Raw genomic sequence first — 14470 nt, 5'->3', positions numbered from 1 at the left:
GCATGGCAAGCTGTTGCATGAGAAAGGAATCCCTTGCCACCTGGAGGTAGCCGCCACCTGGGGCAATATAAAGTCACCTGTCTTGTGGCTTCATGCATTTCTGAGTTACCAAAGTCCTCATGTATGTATGTATGTATAAATAAATAAATAAATAAATCACCCTTCCATATCAGAAAGGTATGTTCAGCTAGGGTAGTCCTGCAATATTTGTGTAGGAGTAATTTATAGAAGAATGTCTCCCTTTAAGAAATTGAGGAGGTAAAGTCCCTGGATGAGGGCTTTAGTACCTCATTGAAGGACGGAGCAATCCTGTGGCTGCTAGACAGCAGCTAGACGGCCATAGGATATGCTGTTACCCGGGAACCGACCTCAGAGCCTGGAGAACTGACCTCCTCCCATTTCCACACTGCCTCCAAGGCAGAGCAGAACAGCCCCATCCTCCGCACTCGCAAGAGGAGTGCGGAGCGGCCGGAAAGGGGCGTGGCTGGGGGTGTTCCGGGGCGGGGAGAGCGTAACTGCCTGTATGACACATCCAATGTGTCGTACAGCATCCTCCTTCCCTGCTCCGTGCTCTTGCAGTTAGACAGCTGCAATTGGCTGTCTAGCAGAAAAAGCAGGGCAGGAGGAGCGCGGAGGGAATGATCCCCTCCGTGTTTCTCCTGCCTTGCTTTGGATAGGCGGTTGCCTCTGAGCTCCTTGAACCTGAACCTTGCACTGTAATGTGTGTGCAAAATTGGAACAACACTCCCCCCCATTTTTCATATTTTTATTTATATCTTAGATTTGTAACCCACCTTTCCACCAAACAGCAATAATACAATTACAACACAATATAATAAAATGCAATAAAACAGCAGTAACAAAGTTTTAAAATCCCATAAATACAGGCAGGGAAGGTATCAATTTAATCAATAAAAACAGTTTAAACCAATTTCAACATATTTACTAGTCAGTTTATGGACCAAATACATATCTAAATAAGAATGTGTTTGCTTGCCAGCAAACCTGATGAAGTTTAAACTGAGCTGTGTCTACCCTGGAAAGGGAACTTGGGGTCAGTAGAAAGTTTACTGAAGACATCAATTCAGCGTGCAAATTCAAGGCAAAGTCAGTGATTAGGAACAGGATTGGCAATAAAACTGGAATAATCACAATGCTGTTTTACTGTAAGTCTGATGTGCATCCATATGTAGAATAACATGTGTGGTACTATTTGCCTTACATTTTAAAAGGTTACAGAATAGACTGGAGAGTCTAGAATGTTCTGCCACAAGATCCTGTGATGGCCACTAGCACAAATGTCTTTTAACCTTTCAGTATCTTTAATTGTTCACATGTCGGAATTATTGAGTTCAGAAGAGGTATCTAGGATCTATGCTTTGCAAGGGAGGCCTAAAATATCATCTCTATGTACTTGTAGCCCTTCAGTATAAACTATCATGATTAAAAATTGATATTTGACAATCACTGTAATTTAACAATAAAACGAATTTACAAAGAAGAAAAACAAAACCCCACAAATCTGTGGCGTAATTGAGGTCTGACACCAATTTTGGATTAGTAAAGGGCAGCTTTCCCCATGGAAAACCTACAACGTTTGTGGAACTTTTAAAAGTGCAGGAACCCTCTCAGGATGCAGTTTAGGCATCCCCATTGCAGAGGGAAGGATCCATGAGGACTGGAGCCTTAGACCACATGAAAGTTTTTGTATACAGTTCCTACTCCTAGTCATTCTGCCTGTGCTATCCTTCTCTGCACACTAAGATGGATACATTGCTAAAACTAAGCCCATTTTAAAAGGCTGAATATCAGGTTTCCTCAGTATTTGAAGCTTATTAAATATACGTCCAGTAACATGGTTCACAGCGACAATGGTGGCTCAGTTTGCCTCTCTTCTTCTTCTTCTAGATTCCTGGAACGTGCCTTCTCCCTGAGGTGACTCAGCAAGACCAGGGCCGAATTTGTGTGGTGATTGATCTGGATGAAACCTTAGTGCATAGCTCCTTCAAGGTGAAACCCTAGGGATACTCCCTGCTTTCTGTGATAGCAGGTGGTGAAGGGGCAAGGCGCACTGACAGTGGGAGTGCAGAGGGCATGGTGGGAGAAAGGGACACTCTGCTTCAAAGTTCCACGGAACAAGCTTCCAAAACATGAATGCTGCGTTTTCTGACATGTCCTGTCTGCGGTTGGAAATTAAGAGCGCAATCCCTGGGAGATCATGCCAGGGACTACAGGATATTGCAGAGTTCCCCTCCAGGGGTTGTAGATGCTCCTCCGACTCTGGGAGTGGAAATCCAGATGAGGATATTAACCCCATCTCTCCCACCCTTCACAGCTGCTGTGGAAAGCTCTGTGGTGGCTTCTTCACCTGGGGCCGGAGCTTCTGTCAGTGGAGGGAGACTAGCTGGATGCCACCTGAACCATTAAATCAGGGGTGGGGAACCTCTTTCAGCCCAAGGATGGGATTCCATTTTGGAGAAGCATTTGGGGGCCACATTGCAGTGGCGGGTGTGGCCAAAGGCAAAAGGGACCAGAACAAAATACCAAAAAGACAAGCATATTTTAGATTTGTGTCATTGGTCCTAACCAGCAAATTTGAAGAATCTGGAAGAGGTCCGAATAGATCAACAGGAGTGACTAAATGATTACTTCCCTGATTAGTCAGTGGTTCACTTGTTTGGTGTAGTTGTTTAAGTCAGGGGTAGGCAACCCAGTGCCCTCCGGGTGTTTTGGACTGCAACTCCCATTAGCCCCATTCAGTAAGGGATTAAGGGAGCTGTAGCCCAAAAAATCTGGAGGGCGCCAAGATGCCCACACCAGGTTGAAATGGTCATGACTGTCATTTAAAATTGGACCAAATGTATGATTCTGCAATAGAAACAGAAGCAAAATAACAAGAATGTTATTTCTTTAGAGGTTTGGGAGGCAAATTTTACAATTATGTACACAGATTGGGGTAGGAACATCAGTGGGGTGAGGGAAAATTGTGTAGGGTTAGCTTCCGAAATTAACTTGTACCTTTAAAAAAAATTTCTCAGCCAATCAACAATGCCGACTTCATTGTGCCTGTCGAAATAGAGGGGACAACCCATCAGGTAAGCGCTGGCTGGGGGAGGTTTTTTTGTTTGTTTTCCATTTTGGTTTCTCGTTGGCATCTGTCCTGGAAGTGAGTGGCTAGTCCCATCTTGCAAGCCAAGAACCTTCCAGTTAGGTTCTGCAAAGAAGAGGAAGGAGACCATTCTGTGAAGGCTTTAGCCTGGTTCAAGTAATCCAGGATAGGCTGTTACCAGGCAGCACGGCCTATTCTTGATTACTTGTTTCAGGAGGTAGCCCCTTGTCACGCAGATATCAGAAGGAGCAACTTGGATGGACGGTGTGGCAGCAGGAGCTTCGGGAAAGAGAAATGTACCCAGGTGAAAGGTGGTGGGGATCCCTGAGGAATGCTGAAATGCTTTGCATTAGTTATGCTTGTTTCTGTGCTCTGTTCACTAGAATGTCTGTAGCAGTTATTAACACACAGGTTGCAGCTACTTTCATTAAAATGCATTAGGATTAGTTGAACCATGCTAACGGGCAGTTATTTCCTTATCTGTCAGCAAGGGCAGGCATTATTTGGCTCTGCAGTAGTTTACTTGATTCAGATTAAAAGAATGGTAGCCGTGGTGGAAGTATCCTGCAAAAGGAAGAACAACAGGAGGGGCTGTGTTCTGCTCTAGTGATAAAGCATTAACACCAAAGAGACTGACCTGCAAGTTGCCAGGAGACAGCGAGTTGGGACAGCTTTCTCCATAATGAGAACACTGCCCATGAAGCTAGTTCTCAAAGAGTGGAGAGCTACTGGCAATGGGAAATTGAAGACTGAGCCAAAAAGAGTAAGGGTGCTTCCAGACGAGGCTTTGATCCTGCCATTGCCTTACCTCATTCACATAATTTTATGGGAAATCTAGATGACAGCATCTTCCACTCATAACTCTCCCATGTTTTCCCACCACATCTTCCCTCTTTCTTTTCTTACTCCAGAAAATCCATTAAGGAGAAAAAGACAGGATAGCTGAGCAATGCCTTCTAATTGGTAGCACTAGCAGCCCTCCATCTGGAAGCACCTTTAAAGTCAAATAGGATCCAGACTCGGGGGGCCCAATGATTCATTTCTCCGTTGTCCCTTTTTGGGAGTCTCCTTCATAGATAATACACAGCAGGTTACTAAGTGGTTGCTTGGATTCATATTTTGTGATCCCCGTGGTGCTAGGTCTGCTCAGTGCATAGAGCGATGGGAGAAAAGCGATGGGCAGTAAACAGTCTAGAGGGAGGGACGATGGGGGAAAAGCGATGGGCAGGGGAAGGGTTAAGCATCCCCTTCCCACCCGCTGCTTCATCCCTACAAATGTCTCCTGCAGTGGCGTGCTTTAGCAAAGATGATGCCGAACTCATGTTTTTCATTGGAATGGGTAGTTTCAGCAGTAAGGTCAGTTGTAGATATAAATAAGTAATCTGTCCGTGCCATCTCCTCATCTTTGCTGATAACTTCTAGGTATATGTGCTGAAGAGGCCATTTGTAGATGAGTTCCTGAGGCGGATGGGGGAGCTGTTTGAGTGTGTGCTGTTCACTGCCAGCCTGGCTAAGGTGAGAGCAATGAGGAAGGTCTAGCCTGGACCTGGGTTTGGGAAGCTGTCTGAAGCAAAGGGCAAGAGGCTGTCATGTCGCTTCCAACTTGTGAGATGGACGGGTTCTAGTTTTAGGCTTTCTTGGTAGCAGCTCTGGCTTGGGCTAAGCTTTGGGGGTATTGCTAGACCTTCAGGGCTGTGTTTTGTTTGTGCATTTGAAAAAAAATCTAATTCTGCGTCAAGAACCACTAAATATCGCTACCTGAATAAATTATGCACAACTGGCATTTTTGCATATACTTGCTTGTTTTGTATAGTTTATTTTGCTTCTCCCCACCCTGGGGAGGAGTGAGAAACTACGCAAAGTGCTGAAGTTCTCAGCACCAACTCACCACTGGAGGTTCTGCCCAGCCCCTCTCTGGCATCTGAGCATGTATAAGGCATCAATTATACATTTTCAACTTGATCTCCAACTCCATATAGAGTTTTTTTAAAAATAAAAATAAATCTGTGCCAGATAGCAAATTCTGCATTTGCATGATCTAGTCATGGGTGGGTAGAATTCGCAGAGCCCCGCTGGCCTTCTGATTCCCCCCGTTTGGATATTTTGCTTGTACGCTGAGCCCTAGTCTAATTATACACTCCATTCTGCCCAGTATGCTGACCCAGTAACCGACCTGCTGGACAAGTGTGGAGTCTTCCGAACCCGCCTTTTCCGTGAGTCGTGCGTATTCCACCAGGGCTGTTACGTCAAGGACCTCAGCCGGCTGGGTCGTGACCTGCGCAAAACCTTGATCCTGGACAATTCTCCTGCCTCCTACATCTTCCATCCGGAGAATGCGGTGAGCCTTCCTTGGGGTCGCCCATAAACGGTGGCTGTGGGTGGGATTGGCAATAAAGTAGTACCCAGACTTGCCTGTTAACTTACCCTAGTGGGCAAGTAGTAAAGACTTTTTAGATCATAAGAAGGGTTTCCACCTGTATTGGATGAACACCTTTTGATGTAGCTTCAGTTAAGGAAAGAAGTACATTTCCATCCATAGCAGGTGGCAGGCGACCTCTTAAAAGAGGAATTCCCCTCTTCTCACCATCGTTTTCTAAGATGGCGCTTGCTGGGGCACTTGCCTGCATCCGTCCCACAGCACATGGCAGACGGTTGTCTCAAAAGGAGGCATTCCCTCCTATGTGAGAACGAAGGGGAAATGCTTCTTCTGAGATTGCACTTGCTCAAGGCGCTCTTTAGCAATGTGGTAGCAGCAGCAGTAATGTTCCTGTTTTTATTGTTTTAAAGCATTACTGTTTTAAATGGTTGTACACTGTCTTGATGGCTTTTTAGCAGACAAGGTAATATATAAATGCAGCAGCAGCAGCAGCAATAATAATAATAATAATAATAATAATAATAATAATAGCAGCAGCAGCAGCAGCAGCAGCAATGCAGATGACCAGATACCAGCATCCTCCTCTCTTCGTTGTTGTTCAGTCGTTCAGTCGTGTCCGACTCTTCGTGACCCCATGTACCATAGCACGCCAGGCCTTCCTGTCCTGCGTTCTCTTGTGCAAAGGTTGGCACCAGGGGTTCCCAGGTCCCATACAAGAGGTGCCCCTTTCTCTATCCCTCTCCTCTGCCACCTGCCCAAGCTAGAACTCTGCTTCCTGTCGTGGTAGTTTCCCACACGCAGGGAGGTTTTAATGTGAGGGATTATACACACACACACACACACCCCCTGCATTCTGAAGTTGTATAGTACCAGGAAGACTGTACCATGTCCGTTTCCCCTTAATATTTGAGGTTACTTTCTTCCACTTTTTCTCAGAACTCCAAACAGTTCTCAGTCCTCTCCAGCTCAGAAAAGATTCTTCTAATTTTGCGCTATAGAGCACATCTAAACCAGGGGGATTAACACTGCAAGGTCTCACAGGTGACAAGCATAATAATGAGTGTATTTGGTTAGTATAGTCTGGCTAATTTGTTAGATTTTGTGAATTCTGTAAAATTAAGTTTTGGACCACAATATTTTGGATATATCCCTGAATGCACTCATTTCACAGCTTGTTCTCTAAAAACCTGAGCTTCTTTGTATATGCCTGAAATGAGGGCAAAACTCTCTTTTCATATTATTTCTAGGTCTAAGGGGATTTAGCCAGGAGTGACGTAATTACTACAACATTTTAATTCCACTCCCACGTTCCTGGCGCTTTCTTGTTTTTCGTTTCTTCTAACTCTCCTAAAATGTTACGTCCCTGTTCCTTGCCTCACTGCACCCCAGTGTTCCTGACTGACATCTCTTTGTGTTTCTGACTCCACTGTAGGTGCCAGTCCAGTCTTGGTTCGATGACATGGCGGACACCGAGCTGCTGAACCTGATCCCTATCTTTGAGGAGCTGAGTGAAGCAGAGGATGTGTATACCAGCCTCGGCCAGCTGAGGGCACCCTAAGGCCCTCCTAACATTATGCCCACAGGGGAACTTTTTCACTCAGTGCCTTCAGTATTGGCCAGGAGGGAAGGGGAACAGTGCGATTGTTCCGAACAGCCTGACTACAAGGCAGATGCAAGCACTTTGGAGGCAATAACCTGCCTGGCCTAAACCCATCGGGCAGCGCCAGAGCAGTTTCCAACCAGGGTATGGCTGGATGCCAGCACCTCTAGCCTTTCCACCAAAAGCAGGGACATCCAAGTTGGACACCCCATCCCCAAAAGCGCTCATATCTATGCACTGCGAGGACACAGGGAGCATCAAGAGGAGGCAGCCTTTTCCCAGGGCTGTGCTTCCTCCCTGCCCCCTCCATTTGCTGCAGGACGATTAGCTCTGGTTGTGGTTTGGGCAGCTCAGACTGCCTTTTCCCCCTTTCCTCTTGCAACTTAAAGCAATGCCAAATAATTTGGCTGATTTTTTAAAAGCTATATGTCTCCCACTCCCTTTTGGATGCTCCTGAGAGCGCTGCTTACCCACGCCCTGCTGGGACACAGCCATGCAGCCTAGCATATTTGGCGCCTCTCAGGCGGAGTGGGCATCCAGAATGCCTCCTCTTGGCTCTCAGATACTTCTGTCTGTCCTGGCCAGGTGTTGGCAGGTGGGATCTTGTCCTTCAGCTGCTCAGGCCTCTGGATTTCTTGGAGGAGAGACTTTCCTTGCCTTTGATACCTGGCTAGAAAGAGAAAATCTCTCTAGCACTGCCATTTTGTGAGTCCTCCTTTGTCCTGCTCCCTTCCAGCATTTCCCCTTCATACCAGTCAAGCCCATGCTTTCAGGGGGTCTTGGTCCCTAATTTTCCTGTTGGCTTTTGGGAAGCCTTTAACATGTTTTTAGACCTTGTCTTGTGATTGGGTTATGCCTATGGGTGAAAGGAAAGGGCCCAGTGGGAGAGAAACCCTTGCAACCCCACTCCCTCTAATATTAGTGGCATAGCATAGGTAAGGACTAAGGTGAAGTCTGCTAGCCCACCCAAACCCCACACTCCGTATTGGTTTAGGACCGACATGGCAGAGATGCCCATGTTCCTGCACTCTGGCCTAGTGTTGCTTCTTGGGACCAGGCAATGTCTTTGCCTTAAACTGCACCCAGTTGGCAGGCCACACCAAAACCAGCAGGGATGCCTCAGCACTGTCCATGCTTCCACTCTCTTTCAGTGTGAATGCTAGCCTGAAGGATAGGAGGATGTGACATTTTTTTTGCCCACAGGTGGCATACCTTCCACGATGGCACCCAGTCATACCAGAAACATAACCTGGCTTCCCACTCAGGACTCGTTCTAGGCTCTGTCATAACTTGAAAGCCCGCCCCCTCGGGTGGCCTCAGGGAATCATGGACTAGCATATTAGAGGGGGGGGGCATTGTTTCACATGTGCATACAGCCTGGTCTGTGTCGTGTTATTGGAGGAGCATGGGGAGACTTCTTGACTACCTTCACGTTTCTGCACCCTGCAGCTGCCTGACAACAAGTGACTGTACCTCTTTCTTGTCGAGCTTTCTTGGGAACCAGCCCTGGCGAAGTAGCTGGGCTGGCCCGGGGCTTTCACCATGCTCTCCCTCAGCATTTTCAGGTGGCATCAGCTCTGAGAAACCAAATGTAGACAGGGTTTTTCTTAATATTTATATAACATGGAGCTGCCGCTGCCACTCTTTTCTCTCCTCCCCCCCCCCCGCCCCATTGCTATGGTACGCTGCCCTCCCTACTCATGTTCAACATGCTGTGAACAAGTGCTTTCCAAATGCCATTGTGGGGACAACCAAATGGATAAACTAAGTCAGCTTGCTTCTCTCCCTTTCCTTCCCATAAGCAATACATTGCAAGTGACGCCATGTTTAGCCATTGTGGAGTTAGCCGGGTGGGGTAGAGGGAACCTTTCAGAGCTCTTCTTGTTCATTTCTGGTGCTGCCTTATTGGCTTGGATCTGGGGTGGGGGGTGGGGTTGTATGTCATCTCATCCTGATTGGGAAGCTCAAAAGGACCAAAGCTTCAAGCCTTGCTATTGGCTGACTGAGCAGGCAACTCTTAGCCTGGGCAATGTGCTGCTTGATGTGCTGTTTCATCATTCTTATAAGTCTGCTGATTGACAACTAGTTGACCTGTGTGTGTGAGGGGAGGCCTCAGCCTGAAAGGGGTCTGCTACTGCTGCTTCCCCCCTCCCGCTGTTGGCCTCACCTTCAGTATGAGGCATTGCCCTCTCTTTGAGCCAAGCTACATGGTACACTAATCAGTATGTAGCTGAAGCTTGTCTTTTTTAAAAAAAACCTAGCGTAAGCACATGTAGCCCTGGTTCAGATTGGGACCACTGTGCTCCTTGAGGGGAGGATTAAATATTCCCTCCACACAGTTCCCCCCATAATTCTCCCCCCCCCCGGGGAAAAACATTGGGAGGAAGGTTTAACCCTCCCCATCCAAATCTGGCCCCACACACGTACACTAGAGTAAAAAACAAAACAAAGCAGACATGTCTCAGCTACACGCTATGTGGTTAGTGTAATGTGTAGTTTGGCTCTTTGCCTCAGCTGCTGATAGTCCACATCCCCCCCCCCCCCATGCAGGGAAATAGAGGCCAGGTCTCCAATGCTGTGGAGGGAAGAGTTGTTTCTTCTCGTAGTTCAATCAGCTGCTGTTTCCCTCCAGGACACAAAGCAGTGAGGGCTTTAAAGGTTGCAAAGATAATGAATGCTGGAAAGAATAACACCTCTTTGTTTCTCCTTCCTGGTTGAGTCCATGTGCGCAGCTTTGTCTTTGCCCTTTGGCATCTGAGGAGAAATCGGCTCCTGCCCCCTTCCTCCTCCTCCCTCCTCTTCATGCTCTCTCCCAGTGGTTGGTTGGTGTGACCCTTTCTTCAATGTGAAACTGGCTCCCAGTTCCTCCACTGCGCTAAGCTTCAAAACCCTCCACCTGAAGTGAAAATGTAACACTAGCAATGACACTCCTGTTTTCCACACTCCCTCAGAGTGGTGCTTTACACTTGCTCCAGAATTGCTCGTTTCTCTTCAGCCCCAAAGATGGGACTAAAATGGGATTGAGACAACCAGTTTTTCTCCCTCCCCACATTGCAGGGTGAAATGTTGCACTCCCTGTGTGTCAGGTTCTGTGTGGAACTAGTTTTATCTGAAGGAGGCCAATACACGTTAAACTTGGGATAACCCCACAGTTTTATCAAGCTGTGGAAGCTTGTTTGCTTAAACTAATGTGGAACTGGAATCTCTTAGGTGATGGATCCTGTCAGACAATCCTGCCAGAGGGGGAAAAATTGGTTGTGTGAATTCACTCTAAGGAGGCCCCCTGCCACATTGCCCACTAGTGCACATTCCCACTCTGAGGGTCAGGCTTGTAAGTCTTGTTTAATAGCCATATTGATACCTGGGTCCAATTGCCAATGTTGGGATCAATGTTGCCTTGCTCAAACCCAGCTGGTGATGAAGGTAAAATACCAGCCTAGAGGCACCCCTAGCACTTAACCAGGGATGTGCCTTTTAGGGGTGCCCCACATACACACGCCCCCCTCACTAAAGCCACCACATACACTGATCTTTGCTGTACCTCTTGTATCCAGCTATGTTTGGTGCCCCATTTCATATAGGGAGCGGTTGCTGGTGGCTTTTGAGTAACAAGAGCTGTGGGCTTTCCCCTTCTCTCCCCACCTGATACAAGTGAAAAAACATCAGTTGCCTTTGTCACATGTCCTCACTTGCTGGGTTTTGTTTGTTTGTTTTTTAATTTTGTTTTAATTGAAAAAAAAAAACCCAAAACTTGAAGCTGGCACTGTTGCCATGTCGATCTTTCTATTTTTGGAATCTTTGTATTAACTGCAATTAAAGAAATAAAAAAGAGAGCAAGTGTATGTCTATTTCCCCCCCCCCCTTAAGTCTTGGAGTGGACTGGGCCCAGATACGAATAGCTTTTTGTGGCTGAGCAGGTAAACTGTGAGATAAAACTTTCTTCCCATGCTGCAGAAAGAGGCATGCCCTACAAATCCCACAGCCAGGGCTGGTTCACACATGATTACCCCAACATCAGCCAATGACATGCAAAGGTAAATAAGTTGCCATAGAGAGAGCTTTGGATGTCACCCAGGAGCATCCCAAATTCTTGTTCTTGGAGTCAATTTGCACATTCAGCTGCCAGTTATGAAGTAAGAAATGAAGTGATACGGACATATCATCAGGCTCTAAGGCAGGGATGGGCAACTTGTGGCCCTCCGGATGTTTTTGCCTACAAGTTGCTCATCCCTGAAATAGAATACAGGTGCATATCTGGATTGCACCCAAATGATCATGGATACATGCTATCCTGGGGACAGTGAGAAGGGAGCAGGAATTATTCTATCTTTAGAATTAGGTGGGGGTGAGATAGATCACATCACATTATCTATCGGCGCTGTTCCTGAGCTGTGAAGGCTTGTTCACACAAGTCATCCCTTGATGTTGCAGTCATCAAACAATGTACATACAGGTGCAAACTAGCCCTGTGAGCAACTGCAGGAATTGATTGGGTATAACTAGGCTGGCTCCAGGATTGATTGACTGATTGATTGATTGATTGATTGATTGATTGATTGATTGATTGATGGTGGTGACTTGGGCAAGACAGCCGCCCTTGGCCTAGAAAAGAGGCAGAGTGTGCAAACTGGATATTCCCTCTCGCAGCCTCTTGGGTGGTCCATTTTAAAGTGAGAACGTCAGGGCAGAGGGCCCTTTGTAATTCTTGAGGCCCCAGCAAATGCTTGACTTTGCCACTCTCTGGAGCCAGCCCTGTACAGCAGAGGTGGGGATACGTCCCCTTTTGAGGTCCAAACTACCTCAGTTGAGCCCTGTCAGGGTCCACATTCCAGGAGTGGTCGGGGCCAGAGGCAAAGGTGGATGAGGTTCTGGATGTGACTCTTTGTTCAGGATGCAATGGGCAGGCAGCGGGTGGAGTCATTTGCATCCAGGCATTCTCCTCCTCCTCCAGCTTGTGCAAGGTTCCCTCCATCGGTTTTGTAGTTGGGGGACAGGGTGGGATGGAGTAAATAATGGCAATAACCTGGAAGAGGGCCAGTGGGGGGCTTGGCCAGGGGAGACTCCAGAGGTCTGGAATGTAAGGCCTGGAGGTCTGCATGTGGCCCATAGGCCAGCGGCTCCCTACCCCTGATGGGTGGGCAGGTGTTCTATTTTACAGAGGACAGTCCTCTGTTGGAAGAGCTGTCAGAGGAGAGTCCTCTATCTGAAGGTGTCCTCTCTTTCATGGGCTGTCCATAGCGCATGTGGTTTAAAGTCAACGAACCTAAGGAGGGAGAGCAGGGGCCATGGGGTTGCTCTTCAACAGCACCTGGGCAACAGACTGCGCAGCAGGCCCACAGGTCACTTGGACTTCTGCACTAGAGTGAGATGCATTATATTCCTACTTCAGTTATAGCAATTCTCTCTGAATTTACATTTCTACGTATAAATGAGCATACAATGCATATTACTGCCCTCTTTTGTCCTCTTTTGGGGTGATGCGTAAGTGGCCACCCTGCTGCTTTCCTTACTTGAGTTCAGCGGGTAAGGGAAACACCTGAAATTCTGCACACCACTTCAATATTGGTTGGAAGCATCGAACATTCTCAGCCGATCTGACTGCTGACTCCTTCCCTCTGAAGGGCAAAGCCATTGCCTCATTCTACCATCTCTCCTTTGCTTCTCAGTTCCGAGCAAACCACTCTAATGTGGTTAGCTCTACATCCTCTGCTGCTCCCATTTTCTTGAATTATTGATATACCGCTGCACTTTAGAAAAATCAATGGGAAATGGGCGCGGTGGACATGGCAGGAGGAGAGAGAGAAGGTGGCCTTGGAGTCTTTATCTCCTCACATTTCAGAGCTGTCAAGAGAAACAAATAGCTACTTTCCCTAAACTAATCCAATCCACTGGGCTAGGCTGGCACTGATTGGCCCAGGCAGCTGATATGTAGGCAAGATGCAAATGCAGGCAAATCTTAGTGAGTGGGTCTGGATCCTCTGGACTGATGTGCTACTCGGCGCTCGAGGAGTCCATCTGCTCTGCTTGACAGCTTGGGCTCCTCAACCCTGGGCTGGAGAAGCAAACTCAGGCAAGTACTGCTTGATTTATGGGTGGTTGAAGGAATGCGGGGGGGGGGGAGAGGGAGGACCATCCAGGCAAGACTGGAAAGGATGGATGTCAAGATGACCTGATGGATGTAGTTTTTCTAGAAGAGCCTCGGGGGAGAGAAAGAGAGAGAATGTTCACTATCGATAAGGGAAAGAGAGGGGAAGGTCTCTGAAAAAGCAAGTGCTTAATTTACAGTACGATACTATACATGTCTACCCAGAAGTTAAGTCCCACTGAGTTCATTGGGGCTTACTCCCAGGTAAGGGCAAATAGGATTGCAGCTCTAACTTCTAACATTTACTGGGACTCAAAGCTGCCTGGAATCTTAAGTAAATTGCTGAGATTAAGATAACCTTATTTGTATACTGCCCTTTCTCCAAGGTGTTGAGACCAGCATCAGGGAGCACTTATTTTATCCTCGCAACAGCCCTGTGAGGTAGGTTAGGCTCAGAGACGGAGAGAGAGTGAGAGTGGGTTGCTCAAGGCATCCATTGAGCTTCGTGACTGAACAGAGTCTTCACATACTATTTATACAGATCAGTTTCAGATCTCTCAGCTGGTGTGGGCTGGTTGTGGTTACTCAGTGGTGAACAAAAAGCACTCTGTACACACCCAGAAGGCCGCTATTGTCTCATGCTTCTCATATTCCAGGGCTGAAACCTGGCAGTGAAATCAGATTCATGGGCATGGCTTAGTTTGCACTCTCTTTAGTGTTTTTGTGTGGATACCTGGTATGACTCAGTGCCATCAGGCGGCTTCATTGGCAACAGAATCCAAGTTAAACCAATTACTGGCTCTGAGAGGTGCGTTGGTGGCCGCCCAGTCTGGATCCTGGAATAAATAAAGTGAATGTGTCTGAACATACCAAGTTGGGGTCTAAGTGCTCTCTGACCCACACAAATAAAATATGCATTTTTATTCCAATGGAAATTTGAATTCTGCATTTACTTTAAATTTATTCTGATTACAGTTCTTACATTTTTCAGACTGCAGAGCATTTTAATAAGGGTTAGGGTGATTGAAAGCAAGCAAGGAAGGAAGAAGTAGCAACATGGAGCAGAGAGAGATTAATTTAGGAGCCACCACACTGGACACACAGCCCTCCTGACCAGATGCCACACCCAAGGCTGCCTTTGGTTCCTTACAGCATATGGAAATTTTTCTCCAGAATGATGACCGCAAACTTGCTTTGGAAAACAAAACTGCGGCCAAAGAAGCCCAGATCACTGCTGCCTTTTTTTTTTTTTAATGTGTTCATTCTCAATGAGATACATTTTCCAAAACTTCAGACTCT

The 14470-nt window shown here is 47.0% G+C and overlaps 2 protein-coding genes across 3 annotated transcripts in view; both read left to right on the top strand.

The window, feature by feature from the left end:
• The window catches only part of CTDSP2 (CTD small phosphatase 2), a 73760-nt gene extending 62843 nt beyond the window's left edge, over positions 1-10917 (top strand). The window contains exons 3-7 of one of the 2 annotated variants that reach the window (XM_084836833.1): positions 1909-2010; positions 3039-3095; positions 4532-4624; positions 5262-5447; positions 6919-10917. In XM_084836833.1, coding sequence (XP_084692959.1) covers positions 1909-2010; positions 3039-3095; positions 4532-4624; positions 5262-5447; positions 6919-7044 — 564 coding nt within the window. In that variant the 3' untranslated portion in view covers positions 7045-10917. The remainder of the gene's footprint in view (positions 1-1908; positions 2011-3038; positions 3096-4531; positions 4625-5261; positions 5448-6918) is intronic. The other variant, XM_084836832.1, reaches the window with a different exon arrangement.
• Positions 10918-13042: 2125 nt separating this feature from the next.
• AVIL (advillin) overlaps positions 13043-14470 on the top strand; it is a 64285-nt gene continuing 62857 nt past the window's right edge. The window contains exon 1 of the mRNA XM_084836824.1: positions 13043-13156. The gene's annotated coding sequence lies outside the window, so the exon portion shown is untranslated. The remainder of the gene's footprint in view (positions 13157-14470) is intronic.

Source organism: Heloderma suspectum, chromosome 2 (genome assembly GCF_057233095.1).
Source record: "Heloderma suspectum isolate Gila_16-S chromosome 2, 16-S_ref, whole genome shotgun sequence".
Taxonomy (NCBI): Eukaryota; Metazoa; Chordata; class Lepidosauria; order Squamata; family Helodermatidae; genus Heloderma; species Heloderma suspectum.
The sequence above is the reverse complement of the archived record's forward strand: the minus strand, read 5'-3'. Positions and strand labels throughout refer to the sequence as shown.